This window comes from Trachinotus anak, unplaced genomic scaffold (assembly GCF_046630095.1).
Source record: "Trachinotus anak isolate AG129_WGS33_773 ecotype Australia unplaced genomic scaffold, CSIRO_AGI_Tana_v1 ptg000020l, whole genome shotgun sequence".
NCBI classification, from domain to species: domain Eukaryota; kingdom Metazoa; phylum Chordata; class Actinopteri; order Carangiformes; family Carangidae; genus Trachinotus; species Trachinotus anak.
The window spans coordinates 331,263-351,804 of record NW_027273871.1 but is presented as its reverse complement, the minus strand read 5'-3'; the positions used below and the strand labels follow the sequence as shown (position 1 = coordinate 351,804).

Below are 20,542 nucleotides of genomic sequence, written 5' to 3'. Positions count from 1 at the left end.
GCCGAAGTGTTTACTCAGTAAGATATAATGCACTGATGCAGCCAAGCCTTTGCTGTTAAGTCCCCTGTTCTTTTTCCACAATAAAACATCCTGCTTAGATTTCCAGTATTTTTGTCAGCCCCTGACACTGGATCTCTCTGTGTTTCAATTTCTCCCCTTTGGTATCTGCGTTGTTTGTCTCTCTCTGACTTGTGCTTTCTCACTCCCTTTGTAGTGTCAAACATGGACAAAGAGCAGCGGCGGAACAGCCCTGGTGAGTGAGATGCAAAGCAACAGAAAAACATCTTATTAACTTGCCATCTCTTTGGCTTATTTTTCAAGCTGTGATCCCAAAACCCAACCCTTTGTATTCTTTACATTATTTCCTCTGAATACTTTTCTCATACCCCGTACAGCACTGATAACCATTTCCCAGACTTTGAATCTAAAATGTAGGGCCCCAGTTCCTTGTTATGTTTCCTGACTTCCATCTGTGGCTGGTGTCTGACAGATGGTCTCATTTTGAATCTAGAAAAAAAAAAGCAAAGAACAAAACATTTAGGTAGCAGGTATTTAATTGTTGTCACTTTTCAAGGAGCTATTTGGAAGTTTTGCCATTGCTACATAGCTAGCGTTAGCAATAACAGCTTTTTACTTACCAGTCGTTTCAATTGTCAATTGTTTTTCCTTTACTCAACAAGAGCTGTCTCCAGGAGTGAAAAGCAACAGCAATGTTAACTCTTGCCTCTTTAACATCTTTTCTTCTACTGAAGTTAGCGTGCTAACCAGCTAGCCCCGGCCTGTCACTGTAGCCCCAAACCTGCCTTGTAGATGTGGCACTGCTCACAGGGCGTAAACACAACAAAAGCTAAAGGTCTTGTCAAGCCACAAGGGGGGGGGGGGGGGGGGGGGGGTGATTATCATGCTAACCAGCCAGCATGCTAATCAGCTAGCCCCGGCCTGGTCGTCACTTTCTAATAGCGACACACTGTAGAGTCCAATTTCCCTGAAGACATAGCACTGCTCAGAGGGCGGATTATAACCTCTTATCTTGTAAACACAACGATGAGTGAGCAGCGGCAGAGAAAACTCACAAATAGCCCCTTTAAAACGGCAGAATGTGTGAGCTGTAGCTCATTAACATTCTTTTTTAAATAACTGCACAGGTGTGAGCACAATATCTTGGTTATAACTCATTAATAACCAAATATTACTGGGTTCTTATCAAGAAGAAATCCTTATGTCATGGCTTTATGTTAGAAAACACACACTGGAGGATATGAAATGTTAATATCTGCACTGACTTCAGCAGCCCAACATCAGCCAAGCTCTTCAGTAAGTGATTTAATGACAGGCCACAGTGAAAGTGTTTACCCTTGTCGAGTTGATGTTGTCTGTACTGGGCTTTGTTTAACTTCTAAACACCTCTCCACGACCGGGAGTTGTCTGTGTATATATTTTTCTACTTTTAAACAGAGTAGCAAAACAGTGTTAGTATCCAGAAGCTGTAATAAATAAAATATTAGTGAATAAATTCTAATATATTTGAATTATAGGAATTACAATCTCTCATGTAACATTCATTAGTATCATGTCGATATTGTGACCTTGCCACCTTAATGCTTCCAAATCAGAACCTCCAGTGTCTGGAGAAAGTAGCTTGTGAAACATTTGAAGTCAGCTACACCTGGTATTTCAGTGTGTTTGATATGAACTCAACATTACATTTCCAGAGTGTAACTACAGGTTGTGATTAAATATTAATACTGTTAATTACTAAATAGACTTCCACTCAAAACTGTTGTGTTTCTGCTTTCTTAGCCAGTGAAAGCTGATAAAGATCTAAAATGATTCTTTTTGAATCATTATCTACGTGTTTAATTACTAAACCAAAAGAGATTTGACAGGGGATTTGGAAAGTTTTGATGCTTGATTCAGATCTATAAAACGCTATCAAATCCAAAACTACGTGCATCACATTTTCAATATTAAGCAGCTTTTTTAAATCAAACATTAGGTTAAAAATGTATAAAATGGTCTATTCACCACAGGTAAGTTCAACATACACAAGCAACTACTGTGCATGAATAGTTAATAGAGATCATTTGAATTATGCTGACATTTGTTAGCTCGGTCAAGTTGGGTGCAGTCGTCCTTACTCCAAGCAAAGCAGAGCTTTCTCGCCGGCCTTGTGGAGGGTCTCGGTGGATTTTAGGGGCACTTTCAGCCAAGTCTCACATCCACACAGAATAGCAGAGGAGGCAGCTTCAAACACTTTCTTTCTCTCTGTAAATGGGGCATCATCTACAGGCTTAACACTGACTTTCCAGTCTTAACGAATGCATGGTTGTGCTTAAACAAAGATCGGGGCAGTCATGATCTAGTTCTCCTCGCCTGTAAAATCCCTATGTTTTTGTGCCACAGTCTTTAAACCAGTGTTAACTGGCTCAGTGATACCAAGTCCTTTTGTTTTCAATTGTATGTAATTTACTAGGTCTGCAAAGCATTTCATTACTTACTCAGAGCTGGACTGTGTTCATGGCTCTGTCAGTGCCAGCCTACTGGAGCACAGGAGGCTTTATTTCAGACAGAGAATTAAATGCTGAATGAAATTGTTGTCTAGTAGGTTGGATTTAGTGTATATTTATTTATATGCATATTCTCATATGTTTATGCTCAAGTCAAGAAAAATGGCACAATGACTCAAAACAGATTTCAAAACACTGCAGGTAAAAAAAAACGTGCAAATAGACAAAACACAAATTCAGAAAACATCTTCATCAATTTGACAATACATAATGCAGCAAAATCTCACAACACAACCACAATACAGGAACGTGCTGAAAATTCTCACTACACAATCAAATACACGAATGCACTGCAAATGCTCACAACACAACGGAAGTGTTTCCAGGAGACACAAAAAAGTGATGAACCCAGCTGTCCTAGCCAGGTATTTGCAGCACATTTGTGTATTTGGCAGTGTTGTGAGTAATTGCTGCAGATGTGCTGTGAAATGGATGTTTTGTTTATTTGCATGTGTTTTCTTAAGTTGCAGTGCGTTGAGCCCTCAGGGCCACCGTACATACATAACAAACATTGGTAACCACAGAAACAACTGCATAAGTAAGCAAATGTAAGAGGGAAAAAAATTGTCATTCATAACAACAGTGTCTGTTATTCTGGAAGTGGGATCTAAAATTTTCACTCTCCATTTCACATGTCATTACTACTGCATGTATGAGATTACAATACATGTCTGTGCGTACAATTACAGTGTGATTGTGCATGTATATGTATATTTTGTTTCATGTGAGTTTTGTTTTTGTGGCTTCGTCTGTTTACACGTTTCAGCGATGCACTAAATGGCTCTCTGCCAGCCTTCCTACTCCCGTTATCGAGTGCGTTTCCTTCCATGTCCTGATTCGCCGTGTCTCTCTGTATTCAGTTGTTTTCTATGAGAAGAGCATTTCATCATCAAAGGCTTCCTGTCCCATGAGATATTTGTTTTGTTTTCCACTTCACTGACAGCAAGTCGCCACCTGCAGAGCAAAGATGAGATTTGTGTAGAGTTCATCAAAGAATACATTGTGGATTGTAAGAACATTGTATTATATACCCCCCCTTACCCCGACGCCCACATCCCTCATCTCCTTAACCTTTCATTTGGAAATATAACCAGAAATAGCAGCATGGCATGCAGTAAGAAACTCCCACGTTTTGTGGTGTGCTGGCACGCCACTCTATTAGATATCCCTGTCAACACATGTGTCATGCATTATATACCAAGAGCTCGCACCGCTAATGAAGTGTACTCTCCATCCCTCACAGAAGGTGACCCCTCTGGCTCCTCTCACTTCATCAATATGATATTTTTTCACTCACAGCTCATTAACCTAACCATGAATTATGCAACCTGCATGCTGTAGTTTGTAGGGAAGTAGTGGATTAGTGGGGAGTTCTGTGTCAGTCCATTAAACAGCATGAACCCAGGAAGAAAAAAAAAAAGTTATTCTGTTCTGATTTTTATTTGCACATTAATAAATAGTAAATGAGAAGGGGAGCAACATAAACACGCGGAAGTTCCAACAGAGCGCATACACACAAATAAACACAGTGAGAAACAAAGCTGCTCATGAGAAAAGCTAAAGAGGAGAAAAATAAAAAGAAGCACAACAATCCAGAAAATATACACAGGGTAGTCATTACCGGCTGACTTTTTTTTTTCTTTTAAGTAAATGAGTGTGTTTATTAGGTGGCAGTAAATTTCAGATCCTGGCAGCTTGCGTTTGTGGTCTAACACCTGCAGTTAGCTGCTGTCGCTGTAGCAGGGCCGAGATGGTGTTGAGTAATTGTGAACATCTTTACATCAGTCCCTCCAGTAACTGATGCACCGCAGCACAGTCTCTGGTGTCACCTCCCTTGCCTCCCATTGATAAGATTGCGATGATACTCTTGTTTTAGAGGAGAAGTGATTTATTTATGTGGCACATTTCACCGGCTGATCCTGTTAGATAGATAATCTCATTCTCTCTCACACTGGGCCATTCAGAAGGGCTGTTTGTATCATAACAAACACGTTCAAGTGAGAACTGCACGCTTCCAGTGTTTTGGCAGCACTAGTTTGTCCAGAAAATGAAGCCTCAGGCTCCTTACACAATATGTTAACTCATATCTCTTTCTCAACTCTCTCAACTTGTTGTTCCACTAAAAATACACCATTTTTCACTTGAACGATTCCAAACTGTTTAAAAAGATTTATTCTTTCCAACTGTCTTTGGCGCTTTCTTTTCAGCATACCGCTGGGAGTCTTCCAGCCAGACTTCGAGCTGGTTGTCACCGTCACGTCTGCGCCCACCAGAGGTGGGATCTCATTTCGACCTCAGTGACACTCAGCAGAACATCAGGCGAGGAGGCAGCACGCGCTCTCTCCAGCTGGACTACAGAGTGATGGGCTACAGCGCCGACAGGGGCCGAGAGCGGGCGTGGGAGAGCGGGAGGAGGACCTTCCAGTGGGAGAGGAATCAGTCGGGTGAGTGGGAGAGGAAACGCATCCTGGGCAGAGAAGACAAGAGGAGACAAGAAGGGGAAGGAAAAAACACAGGCAGCAGGAGCAGAGACATGGGGGCGCGCCAGGACCACAGAGACCTTCAGCAGTCGCACGGCCATGACAGCTGTGAAGACAGCTCCTCGCCTGTTTACGAGGAATACCGAGAGTGCAGCCACGACCCGGAGCAAAACGAAGACCCAGAGGGCCTTTATGACACTCTACCCCCAACCCGACGAGCCTACGAAGGATACCCGTCAAGCCCCCCAGGGCTCAATCTGCACCCGGCTCAACTTCTGCCCCCTCTTAGGGCGTGGGATTTACAGACAGGGGAGTGGAGAGAATCGCAGGAGGATCGTGGAGGGCTCGGCTCCAGCGGCCTGGCAGGTTCTGGGGACGAGCTAGAGAGACTACTGAACCTGGTGTCGCTCAGAGCCAGGAGAGCCACGCGAATAAACAGAGCCTCCACCGGATCTGAGCCCACAACAGGCTGGGATGGATTTAAATAAGACTGTTTAAAACAAATAGCTTTAATATTCCTTTATGTATTGAAGAGTGGCAATGGCCCTCTCTGATTATACTTGACATTTATAATACCACATCGTTGATCTACCACCTAAATATAATTAAAAGAGAATATTACTTTTATTATCCTGCATTATTACCCTGCTGTAAGCAAACACTAATCCACCACCAATCCCCTGGCTCATTTATAAGCTGGAGGAAAAAAAAAAAAAAAAGAGGAAATATATGCGTTCTCCTGACGCCTTCACCTGTGCTGTGCGTGAGTAAGCGGAGATTGGCTGTGAATTGCTGCTATTACATCTAGTATTTATAGAATCACTGGAGCATAGCATTTATTTAACACCAAATGTGAGAGGAGCCAGTTTGTGTTGTGCACATATGTTATCATGCATTTCATACGTCGTTCTGTTGAATCGCACACATACAGAGACCAACACACACACACACACACACACACAATCACTTTGTATTTATGAAGAGGCGCACAAGCAAACAAAACAAATGAGTAGTGTAATAATTATTAAATAAATAATTATGGAATAATTAAATGAGGACCCCCCCTGGTATCAGCTGGTATCTTAATAACATCTCTGAGGCTTTTGTCAGGGATGTGGGTGAACAGTTCTCTGCCAAAACCCCAAGCATGTGTCAATAAAAATAAGAAAGGCATTAAGTAGTACATGGATAAGCAAACAAAATGATAGTGCGTGCGTGTGCGTGTGTGTGTATGTGTGTGTCTGTCTGTGTGTGTCTGTTTTATGACTATCTTCTCATGCATTCAGACATGGTTCTGTTGCATCACACATACACACAAAGAATCATTTTTTGATTGCTCAACCATGGAATACATTTCTCGCTTTTATTGGGGTTTTTGCAGAGAGCTGTTTACCCACATGACTGACAAAAGCCTCAGAGATATTATTAAGATTACCAGGAGTTGATCCCACGGGGTTGTTATGTAGTCATAATTACTCTTAATTACTCTATGATTGTTTATTTCATAATTACACTATTCATTTGTTTGGTTGCTTATGAGCCTCTTCATATGTACAAGCATCGGGAATATCTGGCTCATGTAAGTATGAATAAATACAGCACTTTAGGTAATGTTATGTGCGTTTGTTTCACTCATGCTGCTCAGCTTTGTCCTCGCATTTTAAACTCGCTCACACAGTTATGAGACAGAGTGTGTGGACATATGCACATTCACTTATCAACACAGATTCTGATATTGCTCTCTTTGTACATTTATTTACCTTGTATATATTAGCAAAGCTGAACTTTTAGCCGTGCTTCAGATAGAATTAAACCCACTTTACTCCTGCTATTAACATGCAGTATGAATTTCCAGACTCTATGTGCAGAAATGCTTAAAGAATTATGTGGAACTGCAACCGTGAAGTACAGAATCACTCACCCAAGACGTGCACACATGGCTGCCTCCCTGATAACAGAATGTAAATGCTGCCACGTTCCCAGTTCAGAGGCAACAAAGGGAATGTAAATGGAATTAAATTCCATGTTAAACAACTTTGAAACACAGGCAAAACAAATAGGTGGTTGGTAACTAGGAGCATTTAAGGATTAACATGCTTATAAAGGCACGTTTAAGACAACTGTGCATTGGGAACCAGCCAGACCAGATGTCTCCTGTCAGGATTACAGGTAGCAGTGGAAACAGCTGCACTGACCTGCCGTCATCTCACACTCACCACATGTCTTCTGGTACATGGCTCTTTGTGTTTGATTTGCAAAGGAAAAAAGGCCTTTGACAAAGACTCCGCCTGTGGTGTACACAAAAACATTACCATCTTCCTCAAGGATGTAAACAAACAATATAGAATGCAGACTGTGTCGGACTCCTGAGGGATGACGCAGGTACCACCAGGCGTAAATGCAAATCATCCTCATCAGACAGTATCTACTCTACAAGGACACCATCGGTCAAAAGTTTTAGAACACCTCCATTTTTCCAGCTGTTGTTTGAAGTGATATTTTAATATCTCAGTGTTTCTGACATTAGAGGTTTTAAAAACAAGGAACACACTTGCTCTTTCTACAAATTTTGTTCTGAAAGTTTGTCTCTGCTGTTGCATAAGTTCTCACAAATGTGTTGCCCTTGCAGGTTGCTTTCTGTCCAACCAGCTCCATGGGGTTTTAGTCTGGAGACTCTGCTGCCCTCCATCATGTGAAGCCATGGTCTGGTTCTTTTCTTCTAATGTTTTGGCTCATTATCTTGCTGTGGGATGAACCCCTGACCGACCGGTCTGTCTTCCTTCGTTACTCGCCTTTCATCACCTCTCTGAAAACAATATACAGTGCTACTTCCTGCAGTGCAGTATTGTCCCTATAATGCGTCAGAGGGTGTAATAACACAGTTTGTCCCAGCGCTGCCTCTGTACAGATGGTTTATCTGTCATCAACAAAAGTCGGTGGGAATGCTGTAGGAACTGTTTGCATTAACTTTCAAGACTGCTTCTACTTCCATAGCTGCAGGAAAGCTATAAGTTAACCAATGATTTAATCCCTGGAAAAAGGTCTTTTTTCTATGAAATGTACATGATTTTTCAATGTTTGGTGACCTAAACCTTTGTAAGGGCAGTTTACCACTTACCTTTGTACCATTTAAGGTTATTCACTGGAGCTGAAACCTTTGACCGGTGGTGGATCCTAATCAAAATGTAACACTGTGAAGGTCTTTTGAGAAGGAAAACACTCAAGACAGCCAGGAACTGACTGTCACAGTCCTGATTCTATTGGATTTCTTAGAATTCATACATAAACTGCTATTAAAAGCTTTTTTTATATTTTGAATACCTTTTTTTTATGCCAATGAAAAATCATCTTTCTCCAACCACAGTAAATGGATTGATTCGTTGTCAAAAGAAAGCAGTTACACTGAAAGGCACCATGTGGATTACACATACCAACAAACAGTAGTCGTGATCAGGTTTGTGTCACATAATGTATCCGTGTCCCTCAGCATGGTGTCCATCCATCCTGCCATCCTCTTTATCCTCTTCCTATTCAGATTTACCCTGGAAGTGGGTTGCTGAAGCGTGCCCCAGCTTGCATCGGGCCACAGGCAGAGAAACATCCCCGGACAGGTCAGACTAACACATGGACAAACACATTCACACCTGTGGGCACTTCACAGTTTCCAGTTCACCTGTCCTGCATGTCTGTGGACTGAGAGAGAGAAGTCAGTGCACCTGAAGGAAACAAACAGGAATACTGTGAGAGGGCGCAAACTCAACACAGAACAGCAGCTACCAGAGGCTGCAATTTCAAAACCCAGAACCTCAGTGCTGCTAAAAAGTGAAACACCTTTCCTGCACCTCAGCCTGTCAGATTTAGGTTGTGTTATGTTTATGCCCCATTGTAGATGTTTGAGCGGCACACTGCTAGGACTTGGAGGAAAACGTTCCAGTCGAGCAGGTTCATTCTTTATTGGAAAGAAAATTGCATTTGTCTTAAGGGTGAACATGTACCTGGTACGCTGCAGCAGGTGAGCTTTATCTCAACGCAGACTACATGAGATAAATAATCCCCATAAAATATTTAATCCTATCGAGTCAGTCTTGTCACGCCGCTTATATGTTTTTCTTTTCCGTCCCGACTGGAATCTGGCAGATTCATTTAGCAGAGCTTAAAGTCACTGATGTCCTGAGAAGGCACGAAGGCGTCAGACTGTCTTCCTGAATGTGAGGTGCATAAACCGTGTGATCAGTCAAACAATAAATTTTCTTTTGAAAACATTTCAGATTATTTGAAAAGGGTGTTGTGATGGTGGCTCAGATATCTTAGGCTGTCTACAGGTGAACAGATTTCGCCATAATCTTCTCATAATGCCTTTTTGTTTACCTCATGGAAGTGATTTCTTTGCTGTCTGGAAGAGATGCATCCGGCTTATTGTGTGGTACTCTTTGTTACTGCGAGTTTATTCCCATGCTGACCCAGTGCTGTGATGAAATTATGCAGACTGAGCATCTATAAAAGCAGGTTATCTGTGATTAGATAATACTTTTGCTGTCTGCGTAGAAATTGGTCTCCACACATAAAAATGGAAACCACAGTCCACAGCCTCAGTATGTGTTTGAGTAAGACAACATGCTCGTCTGGATATGATCCAAATTAAAGCAACATTAATTACTAAATGTTACAAGGCCTGCTGCCGGCGAGCAAGGTGACATTTCCTAATCGCTTTATCCACATCCTCCAAAGGTGACCAGTCATTAATTCTTGATTGGTGACAAAAAGGTTGAAGGCGGGAAACAGTGATCACTGTGCCCCATATTTACGCTCCACACTCACTCTGTCTGTAACTAACAAGGAGACACACACTCACAGAGGAACCTTTGTGGTTTTTGATTTCCCCTCCCCCCTGTGGAGTTAACACAAACTTTGTCCTTGTTATCATCCAACCCTCCGCGTATAAACACCACCAGGCTGACTGTCTGCCAGAAAGCATTCCCATGGCAACCAGACGTTGCCCTGATTGTGTTTGTTTCACATATAACACATTTTGGCCAATTAAGGGACAAGAAAATGTGTGTGTGTGTGTGTGTGTGTGTGTGTGCTCCCGATATGCTCTATGATTCCTTGATGTGGGGGGGAGGTGGGAGCGCAGAGTAGTTTGACATGGGAATAAGCACCCGCCCACTCCTAAAAATATAGTATGTAAGTATTGTGCATGCATGCACCGAGACACGTCAGGATTCAGTGGTGGCAGGCGTACCCGAGTGTCTTAGGTTTCAGAGAAGGGAAAAAAAAAGGACCTTGAAATTATTCATAGACATTTCAAGAATCTGTCGTTACATCATTTAAAATGACTATTTTGCAAAGTGCACATCTGGGGACAGCTACCAGCTGGAGCAGTAGCTGTATTTTTCAAGACAGAAATCATTTTGTCAGAGTAAATGTTTAGTAAAGTTGTTTTTTTTTTTGTTTTTTTTGTTTTTTTTTTCTTGGAACAGTGGATATAATTTTTGAGTGGAACACTTCATATATGTTTTAGTGCATGCCAGTTTGTGTCAGTGCAAGAGATGGAAATAGCTCACAGTCAAATGTCGACTGGCTCGTTCCAGCTCTGCTCTCCCTCCCTGCAGGAACCACAAACCACAAAAGACTCAAACAGGTACGCGGCAGAACTCGAGGGAGATGAATCTCTATTTTTCTCAGCCCAGGAAAAAAAAAAAAAAATTCATGCATTACTGTGTAAAATGCACATGAACCTTGATGAAACCTGTCAGTGGAGCAGACATTCTACAATTTCTATTACTGACTTTACAGCCTAAAAATAATCAGCTTGTTCTGCTCGTAAAAATGTGATCACAACACCAGAATTTACGTTTCTTCTACTACCCCTTCCTGTCACAGCAAGGCAAGCCAGATAATGAGATTTTGTATCAGTTGGGATAATATGTTAAAGATGTCTCAAGTGGTAACAGCCAGAGGTCTGAGAAAGGTGCAGGAGGCATGGCAGCCATTCATTTCTGTTTTAGTGGTGATCCTTCCTTTATTTGAGGTTTTCAGAGGAAGACAGAGGGAGAGCAGACATTACCCACAGGATATGCATCCTTACATAACGTTACTTCTGCCTGCAGCCAGTGGTACACACAGAGTACCAACAACCAAAATGTAAACAGCACACCACAGGTAGGAACCATCCTGCTGTCCGGTCAGAGGGAAAGGGGAGGGGGGGGGGGGGGGGCAAGCAATTTATTCTTCCAGATTCACAGCTTATTAACGTTTTCTGACAAGGATTATGTAAGATGTCCCAATAACTTACATACACACTCTGGCACTCGTTTTTGATGACCGTCCTGCTTGTTTAACGTATTCCAAGCATGCTGGCCGTCCTAATGACAGGCACAGGGTCAAACCAAAGGCAAATGTGAGGCTGTGTGAGGGGAAGCAGAGAGAGAGAGAGCGAGAGAGAGAGAGAGAGAGAGAACAATAACCAAAGTGAGTGTTGTGTTTATTCATCATGCATCAGAGGAAACTGATGAGGACCTGCCAGTCCCTTTAGCCCTGCTGGATTTTCATTGGACCATCTGGCATTTACACCACAGAGTAAGCTAAGCCACTTAAAACCTCTCTCTACCCTCTCACCCCCCATTTTTTATTCATTTTTTTCCTCTCGGTCGTCTCCTCCGCTCTATTTTTTCCACAATGCCGTTCCTCCAGATCTGGCAGGACACAGCAGGGACGGGAAGGGATGGACAGAGGGATGAAAGGACGTTACATAAAGGAGGAGGGGAATGAAAGATAGATCATGTAAGAAAGGGCGAGAGATGAGTGGAGAAGTCGGAAAGGGAGGAGAGATTACCATTCCCCAGTTCCTGCTTGTTGAGGGGTGGCTGTGTGGGTGATTATAAATCCACGCTGTTCTCAGTAACACCAGGATTACACACCCAGCCAGACCTAATCTATGCGCCTGACATCTGCCTCTGATGACACGGACACATGCGCGCACGCAGGCGCGCGGTCATGCACGCACACAAACACTCACATGTCCGCAACGGTTACAGATGCAGCCGGTGTCTGAAGTGATTTGATCACATGTATTATTCACGAACACTTTAGTATAATCAGACTCTATGTGCCTACACTGCTAAAATGAAGCGGGGGGGGGGGGGATGCGCGGGGGAAATGAAACGGGAAGGGGTCAAGTCCATGTATGATGATATGAATTCACATCAGCAGGCTGCCCTCAGCCATGTGTGACAGAGGGAGCCGTGTCCCAGCCCTATCCCATCACCCCCCCCCCCCTGCTGTTTTAACCAGATTATTACTAAGGCAATCCTCTGGCATATGCCTGCAAAACTGCGACGTGTGAGACAGGGAGGTCAGCCTTCCACTTCATGTGCTTCTTATTGGATTTTCTTATGTGATGAAAGTGCATGGATGTCATGTGATTACATCACATTTACATGATATTAAAATGCAGTAATTGTCTCAAACTGAATCGCGTTACTTTTGGGTGGAAAGATGTTTTCTCGTGGCCACTTTCTGTTCATGTTGCCCTCCATTAAGACTCAGCTTGAGATCTAATATGCTGATTTGACGAGGGCCTGTCAGTGCAACGCTGTCGGACTTTTTATTCCAACGCTCCCCGCTTTGTTCTGATCTTGTACAGAAGCGTTACCTTAGACAGAGGTGAAATCTGGATGCATGTTGGGCCTCAGAGCTCAGCTTGTTATCAGCTTTAGCTCTGAGGAATTGGTATGTTGTCACCCTCAAGATTGCTGAGATCTGGTTTCGGTTTAAAAAAAAAAAAAAAAGGGGGGGGGGGGGGGGTCTGCTCTTTATTGCGCTTTGATCATCGGCAGGTTTTATGCACACTAGCAGGATAAGCATCCGGGTTTGCTGAAGTTGCTGCAACTGTGAGATTTTTATTAGGTCCTTGTGTGTAACTGTGTAAGCATGAAATACTTTTGGTTGTAACCTTTACAGTCCAGCTTATGACTCCAATGCAAAAACTACCATAACATATGAGACCTGTGTGACAAACCCGCCTAGAAGGCAGCTGGAGACCATAAACCTCCTCTTGCTGCTACACCTGAGGGTACGCTTTCCTGTCACTAACATTTTAAACTAAAATATTCTCTCTGCAGGGATTAATAGCTTTTACCTCTGCCCTCTAAGTCTCTGTCTCTCTCCGTGTCTGTGTTTGATGTCGACTATAAAATGATAATCATCTGTTGGCAGAAATTCCAAATCCAGATTATACCAAAATCTCTTTAAACATTCCTCTGGCTTCAGCAACAATTTCCACCAGATTTCATACAATATTTGTAAGCTTCTGAGATTTTCCACAAAATGTTATGAGTCGATAGATAAAGCAATTATCATGTAGTGGATGCAATTCCTGGTGATTATTCCAAACAATCAATCAACACAACCGGCTCCATAATACCCCAAATAAGCAGTTTGTTACAAAGGGTTTATGGGTATCTAGGCTTCTCACAAACCATTTCTCCTACAGTTAAGTGATTATCATCAATAATGGATCATAGATTTTCATGAGCCACCTGCTTGATAAGGGGGGGTGCAATTATAAATGTTAAGAAGTTGTTTTAAAGTCATTTTGCAACAGTTGATTAAATCTGCAGTTATAAATGTCAGTAAATTGTTAATAAACACATTTTGGTCCTGATACTCTGCAGCTCTTTCTCAAAAGGTAGGCGGTCTGATGGTCCCTTGGAGTGGTCCTGCTTATGAATTAACAAAGCCCTTATTTAAAAACTCAGAAAATATTTAGACAGATAATGAGATGGTGGTACCAAAATTACTTCCACCTTATTACCAACAACAACAAGTAAGTGTCCACAGCCATCCTGGCAGCTCTGTCAGGATGTACCCTGGCACTGCGGTGCTTTCAGCTGAATACCAGCTGAATGGGAGGGAGGGATTCATCCTCTGAGGAATAAATGTCTCGTAGTAAAATTTGAGCCGATCCAACATAAAGAGATATTTAACGGGATGAGTGACAGTGTTGACCTGCCGGTGGCACCGGGGGAAAGATCAGGCGATCATCAGTGTCAGTCCAATTCATCCTCTGAGGACCACGAATGTGCGCGGTTGTCATTGAGATATTTCAGTCTGACTGGTGGTGGATCGACCGACTGACAGACCAACAATGCCGTCCATAGAGCCATACGTGCTGTAAACGTGGCTAAATATACGTTACATCTGAAAAGATCTTCAAAGTGTTAGAGTAAATAAGTATAACAATCGCAAATATCAAATGTCTTATTACTCATCAAATACACACAATAAATTTATCAGATATTCCCCACGCACCCACAAACCTTCAAGAACCACATTTTAACGACCACAGTATTTCAGTTTTATTATAATGAACACTGTTATTACTGCTGTATCCACACTGAGTGCCTCTCAAGACTGCAGCATCTTTCTACTCTGAACCCGTTTGTCATCACAATAAGGCACAATGCTAAAACAGTAGATGTTTTTCATCCATGACTGCAATACAAATAAGATTACACGTGTTACATTACTTCCAAAGACACTCGCAATAAGAAAATATAAATTTACGGTACTGCCAGGCTAGTTTTCCTTTGTTTTCTTTACACCTTACTCTCCAGACATTGTTTTTTTTTTTTTTTATTTTATTCTGTGCCACCATCTGGTGATTTCATTAGAAAACTCTCTGCGGAACGATGGCTCTGAGAGAGTTAGCCAACAAAAACTGTGTCATCAATATTAATAAAATCATGTTATCCTGTAAGGTACAGCACGAACAACATGACCATATGGAGCAGCTACATTACTGCTTCTTGTGGAGGATGGTGTTGATACCGAGTTTCTCTGGCCTGTCCGTCATCCACTTCCCTATTCTTTTGCTTTTTATTCCCACAACAATATGCTTCACTGCCATGAGTGAGTGATTGGTGAAGGTGTTCCTCTCAGAGCAGGCTACACAGTCCTCCCAATAGCTGTAAAGTCTGTGAAGCATATTCACCACAGTCAGCAGTATCATAAAATTTTCAATTAGCAGATTTATGTTTTGTGTTGTCAGTGCTATTGGTTTTCTTGATGTGTTACATTGCTATGAATACATTTAGTCCCTATCCCTGCTTTTGAGTTTGTCTCCATATTCAAAGTGTGTATCTATGTGTGTGTGTGTGTGTGTGTGTGTGTGTGTGTGTGTGGTTGGGTGCGTGCGTGTGCCTATCCAGCTGACCTCACAGCCACAACTGTCCGTCTCGTGGTCATCACATCAGGCCTGTGGAACATATCACCCTGCTTTGAGGCTGACACTGTGCTGCTCTAATCTGTTCCTGCTGCTGCTGCTGCTCGAGGGCATCCGCTGCAGCCATACACCCAGCAGTGAGGAGTTAAACAAGTGAATGGCGCTGGCCTCAATGTGTCACCACTGGCACTGACACTATCGATGACATAATGAATCCGCTGGATCTGATGGAGAGTTTCGACTGCACTGTTGCCACCAGTTACCCACGTTCAGGGATGAACGGGATTAGACTGCCACCTCCACTTGCTCTGTGCACAAAGTGAATCATATAGTCCAGAGTCCAAAAATGGCACCCCGGTGGAGGCATGCACACACAGCTTGAGGATATTGGTCCAATCAATAGTATATGGTGTTTGCACTCAATTAAGGGACTCCCATAACCTAGCTTCAGCTCTTTCAGGATAATTGTCATCCTGTGTGTGTTTTTAAAGGTTAATGCGTTGACACTGGTTGTAATAAACCCAATAAATCAAAGACCTGCAGGGAAAAAAAAAAATGTTTTGTTATTGTCCTTTTAAAAAAATGTCCCCTCACTCATCTGTGAGAAATGCTCCACATAAGTCAGAGTGCGCTGATTGGACTTCCCGTGCCGACCCACCACTGTGTGTGTACACTTCCAGCAGCTCTGAGCATTGTGCGGAGATCAAAGGCAGATTCTGGGAAGTCACGCTGGGAATAGGCAGGGGGGAAAACGAGGGAAATCTTTTTTTTTGCACGCACACCTCGGCATGGTAGTAGGAGATGAGAAAGCCAAAGACAGTAGGTAAGAGGAGCCGGGTGGGTGGGGATGGGGGGGGGGGAGGGAAGCCAAGCCGAAGGTATAAATGTTGATTGTGAAAAGCGTGTCTGCCTCCGTCCTCACTCTGTGGATTTCTCCACATCCTGCTGTGTGCCTGGCTGAGGGCTCCTCTGTGAAATTTACCACAGTGCCGCCTCGCCACGCACAGCGGCGGCTGCGTCGTAGTTCCGCGCAAGCGAGGGCATCACTAATGGTTTAAGGAGACAATTTTGTTCCTCCGTTTTCCCAGAGAATAGCAAATTTCATCAAAAGGTGAGACCGAGACGGTGCACTGGTTTCAGAAGGAATAGCCTCCTTTCTTCTTCTTCTTCTTCTTCTTCTTTTTTTTCAGCGTGAGCGCATGCGGACTGATAGGAGTTAGAGATGCCAAGCAGCAAGACAGGGGCACTTGAAGAGGACGAAGACTTAAAATACAGATGGTCTGTACCTTCCTCTACGAAGTATCCTCTAAAGGACAAATAATTTACCTTTCCTCAGCAGGAAGGAGGTGTGGCACCGCCGCGGGTCCGAGCTTTGGGTGGCGCATGGATGGATGACTTTAGCGCGAAGATAAAGAAAGCAAACCAAGAGTCCATGTAACTTTATATCACCCAGGTCACATGTGATCGCCTCATTGTGTCAAGTCATTAATATCGCCTTTAAGTTGCAGGCTTGACGTGCGCTCTTGTGGAACTCGGGGGAGGCATCCATCCAGGTGCGCTCCATGTTTCATTTGGGACACACCGGTACCGGCGGTGCCTGCGGGATGTAAAGCACAGTTGGGACTTAAAAGCAGCGTTGGGCTGTGGGCCAGTGATGCCGGACACATTAACACTCCTGAAGAACCGCACAGAGCCACGGCTGGGGCAGCTTGAACGCACCCTGGCCTCGGAGGGGAGCGCCCGCCCCGCCTGGGTCATAGCCATCCTGGCCAGCGTGCTGATCTTCACCACGGTGGTGGATGTGCTGGGGAATCTGCTGGTGATCATCTCGGTGTTCAGGAACCGCAAGCTGAGGAACTCGGGTAAGAGCTTTGGTCCATTTTCAGTGATGCAGCTTAAATTTACACACCTGATGATTATTAATGACAAATAATGACTCACGTTTTGAGGAAAAAGTTACGCACTTTCACTAATGCCTTTTGAAGATCTTTCACTACTATAGAACTATGAATGTGTATTGTAATGTAGGCTCTGTGTGACTGTGTGTGAAATCTAGTTTGTTTTACCCTCCACAATCTGACTCGGGGGCTCACTTTGCCCCAGAGCATCACCTCACCTCATCAGTGAACCAGAGACAGAAACTGTTCCAAACTAATTTTGTGCATTTTGTGTGTCTTTAGAATGATAACAAAAAAAGACATTCAATTGAACTCACACCACATAATATGTAGTTTCAGTGAAATGCCTACATTTGAATTGGGGTATCACCCTGCTTCTGTCAGCCTGCTCACAGTCTAAATGCAAAGGCTGTAGCTTCCAGTTGACAGTGTTAACCACAACACTGTGGGTTAATATGTTTCTGAAGGGCATCTTGACAGGACACGTGGCTGCTGATGGACTGATGGCCGGTCCAGGGATTTACCCCGCGTTAACCTGTATTTCCAGTTAACTGAAAGTACATTACACCACAGCAACAGCTTGATTGATACCTTGCTCTGTCTACATCAGCGTGGTGTGCCCCTCTTTCCTCACTCTTGTAGTCCTCTCTGGTGGAGTTCAAAGATAGTCTGACTCACACGTGCTGCGTAAGACCTGGTTGATAAGCACAGGTGAGTCCTTTTAAAAGGCCGACAGTAGTGGTGTTGATGAACCTATTCTGATGTGAAATGTGTGAAATTACCCCGGAGGCCTCCTGCAGCCACAGTGAAGAATAAAGCCAGATCATAAACATGGGAGCATTCATTCACTGACGCCTCGCTTCAGGTGAAAAGTATACGCTGGGGGTTGTAACTCAACTCTTTTCAAACTGAACCACTTTCAAGGATTTTACTGAATCTTGCAGTTATGTTTTGCTTCAAATGTTATTGGAGTCATTACTCACACTTTTGTTCTTTGAAAAATAATTGAAACAAATAATTAAACAAGAGTAAATGAGAATTTTTTTAAAGATGAAACATGAGAGTGAAGCCTTGTCAAGATGGAGATCTTATGCAGTAAATTCTGCCACACTGTGCTGACGGGCTATTTTGTGCCTTATCAGGCAACAATTAGGGCAGAAAATATGCATTTATTTGCATTTTCTGTAAATCAGCAACTATTTTTCAGCCAGTAGGATGCAACCAGAAATCTTTCCTCCTCATTAGCAGATGGGTAGAGTACCCTGAGGGTTAACCGAAACAACTACAACCTTTCATTTAAGGAAATTACAAACTTCCCCTTGTATTTGTTCTCATGGGGAAACATTTTCTTTTCTTTTATTTGAGCATATTTCTTCAGTCAGTTGGTCACAGTGATCGCTCGAGTGTTTACAGCCTTGTCTTCAGAGAAAGACTCCCACATTCTGCACTCCAGCGTGGACTGTATTTTTTTAAACTAAGGTTTAGGTAAGAGTGAGCTTATTCATAGCTCTGACTCACCTCGAGCCAAGGTCATTTATCTATTAAAGCAGGTAAGAAGTGAAATTCACAAGGTTAAAACGAGGGAAATTAATTTGTAAGTTAGAAGCAATATGTCAAGTGTGATCTCATTGGTGTGTAGCAGAACCTACAAACCTCCTTTTAATCATTATCTTTGTTAAACTTCATGCACAGTGACGGACTTAAGGTAGCTGCATTCAGAAGGATTCAATGTAATCAAACAGGAGTCTTTACACTTCTTGAGTAACCAGAGAGCGTGTTTAACATCTCTGCTTTTCATTTTTACTCCTGCATTACTTTAATATAACCTTTTTGAATATACAACATGTGCAGTGCTTGGCGGACACTTATCTGAAATACTACAGTGAATCTATACATCCATGAGGCTCCAGTAAAAATCAAACAACTGTGGCAGTTTTTTCACTCACACTGCAAAGCACTATATTCTATTGGAATCATTATATTGGATAAGATCACGTTCTGTGCTGTGATCACGTTTATCCTTTGGCAAAACACGTTTATGTTTTTACAGAGCCTTGATTCAAGTGCCTCTTGTGCTTTTAAGAGGAAGCGCTTGTGGCATGGATGTTAGAGAAAGGAGTGATCATGTAGATTTTTTTTTCTCTCTGGATGAGAACCATTAAACCACCAAAGGGCTCAAAAGCACATTTTTCAATGCAGGACATACCGTACACCTGTCAGTCTGTGAACAGGGAGAGGTGGAATATCTTTGGTTTAATCACCTGTCTACAGTTTGTCCCACGGAGTCCGACTAAGAGACCAGATAAGAGTATATAATGAATATTTTAATTTTACAGCTTAATTAAATAAAAATCCTGCTTTAATGTCTCTTTAAGGTATTCTTGGGTGTTATGGGTTATCCTTTCTTCATCGATTTACATCTAATCTCAGTTTCCAATAGCCTACATCTCTAGAAAGAGTGCTGTTAAAAAAAACATATAGAACCACTAACATGGTGCATTTCTGCCTTAAAGCTGATCCCTCTCAACTCAAACAGCCCACTCAGCAGTTCAGAAACCACGCTGAACCCACAGTCATGAACTCGGAGAAGGCTGTTGTAGACTGAAACAACCCACTCAACAGTTTTTGACGGGAAAACACCTGACTTTTAACAACAGTATAAATAAACAGTAACGGCAGGAGCAGAGGGTGGCATATGCTTAGCCGCTACAGTCGTCATAGCTTTGCAGAAGTCCCTGCTGTGGCAGAGCGAACACAGGAAAGTGTTGGACCACAGTATTTCATCGGGTATCAGGGTTATGAGTGATGACTAACTCTTGCTTATTTATTCTCACCTACCCACAGTGATATATGGACACTCATACTGTAGTAGATGATAGTACAAACGTATTTTTTAATTGGCACCGGGACATTTGTTATTCACACAGACAACTACTCTGCAGGCTGATGTGTAATCAAGCTGCATTAGAATTGTAGAGGGATTGTACATTACCTTTTTCCCTCCTTCCTTTTCTCTCCTTGAGATATCTCTATCTCTCTCTCTCTCATCATGTTTTATTGTTTACCGGCAGGCTCGTGCACGCACATGCACAGTCACACACATGCATGCATTCATGAGCGATCAGAGCCAATTGTCCATTGGAATTTATCTTTCAAGAGAGAAAAGCTTTGATGCATATGCAAGCACTCTAACATACAGATGTGCGTCTGCAATGCAAAAGCACATGACACACATTCAGGAAAACGCAGTGCAGTAGGTCTACGTATCTAATTGTGATGTTGGACTTCCTCGCATGAATGTGTGCAAGGGAAAGGTGCCTTGTACAGTTGTGTTGGGCAGAGGTTTTTGTCCCCTGAGATTTGTCTTTGAAG

General features: G+C 42.8%; 2 protein-coding genes across 3 annotated transcripts in view; both read left to right on the top strand.

Annotated features, from left to right (window-relative positions):
• LOC139637624 (protocadherin Fat 3) overlaps nucleotides 1–8,358 on the top strand; it is a 69,814-nt gene extending 61,456 nt beyond the window's left edge. Inside the window, exons 51-52 of the mRNA XM_071506466.1 lie at nucleotides 215–253; nucleotides 4,775–8,358. Of these exons, the coding sequence (XP_071362567.1) occupies nucleotides 215–253; nucleotides 4,775–5,535 (800 nt within the window). The 3' untranslated portion in view covers nucleotides 5,536–8,358. The remainder of the gene's footprint in view (nucleotides 1–214; nucleotides 254–4,774) is intronic.
• Nucleotides 8,359–16,517: 8,159 nt separating this feature from the next.
• The window catches only part of mtnr1bb (melatonin receptor 1Bb), a 38,079-nt gene continuing 34,054 nt past the window's right edge, over nucleotides 16,518–20,542 (top strand). The window contains exon 1 of one of the 2 annotated variants that reach the window (XM_071506372.1): nucleotides 16,518–17,134. In XM_071506372.1, the coding sequence (XP_071362473.1) occupies nucleotides 16,927–17,134 (208 nt within the window). In that variant the 5' untranslated portion in view covers nucleotides 16,518–16,926. The remainder of the gene's footprint in view (nucleotides 17,135–20,542) is intronic. The other variant, XM_071506373.1, reaches the window with a different exon arrangement.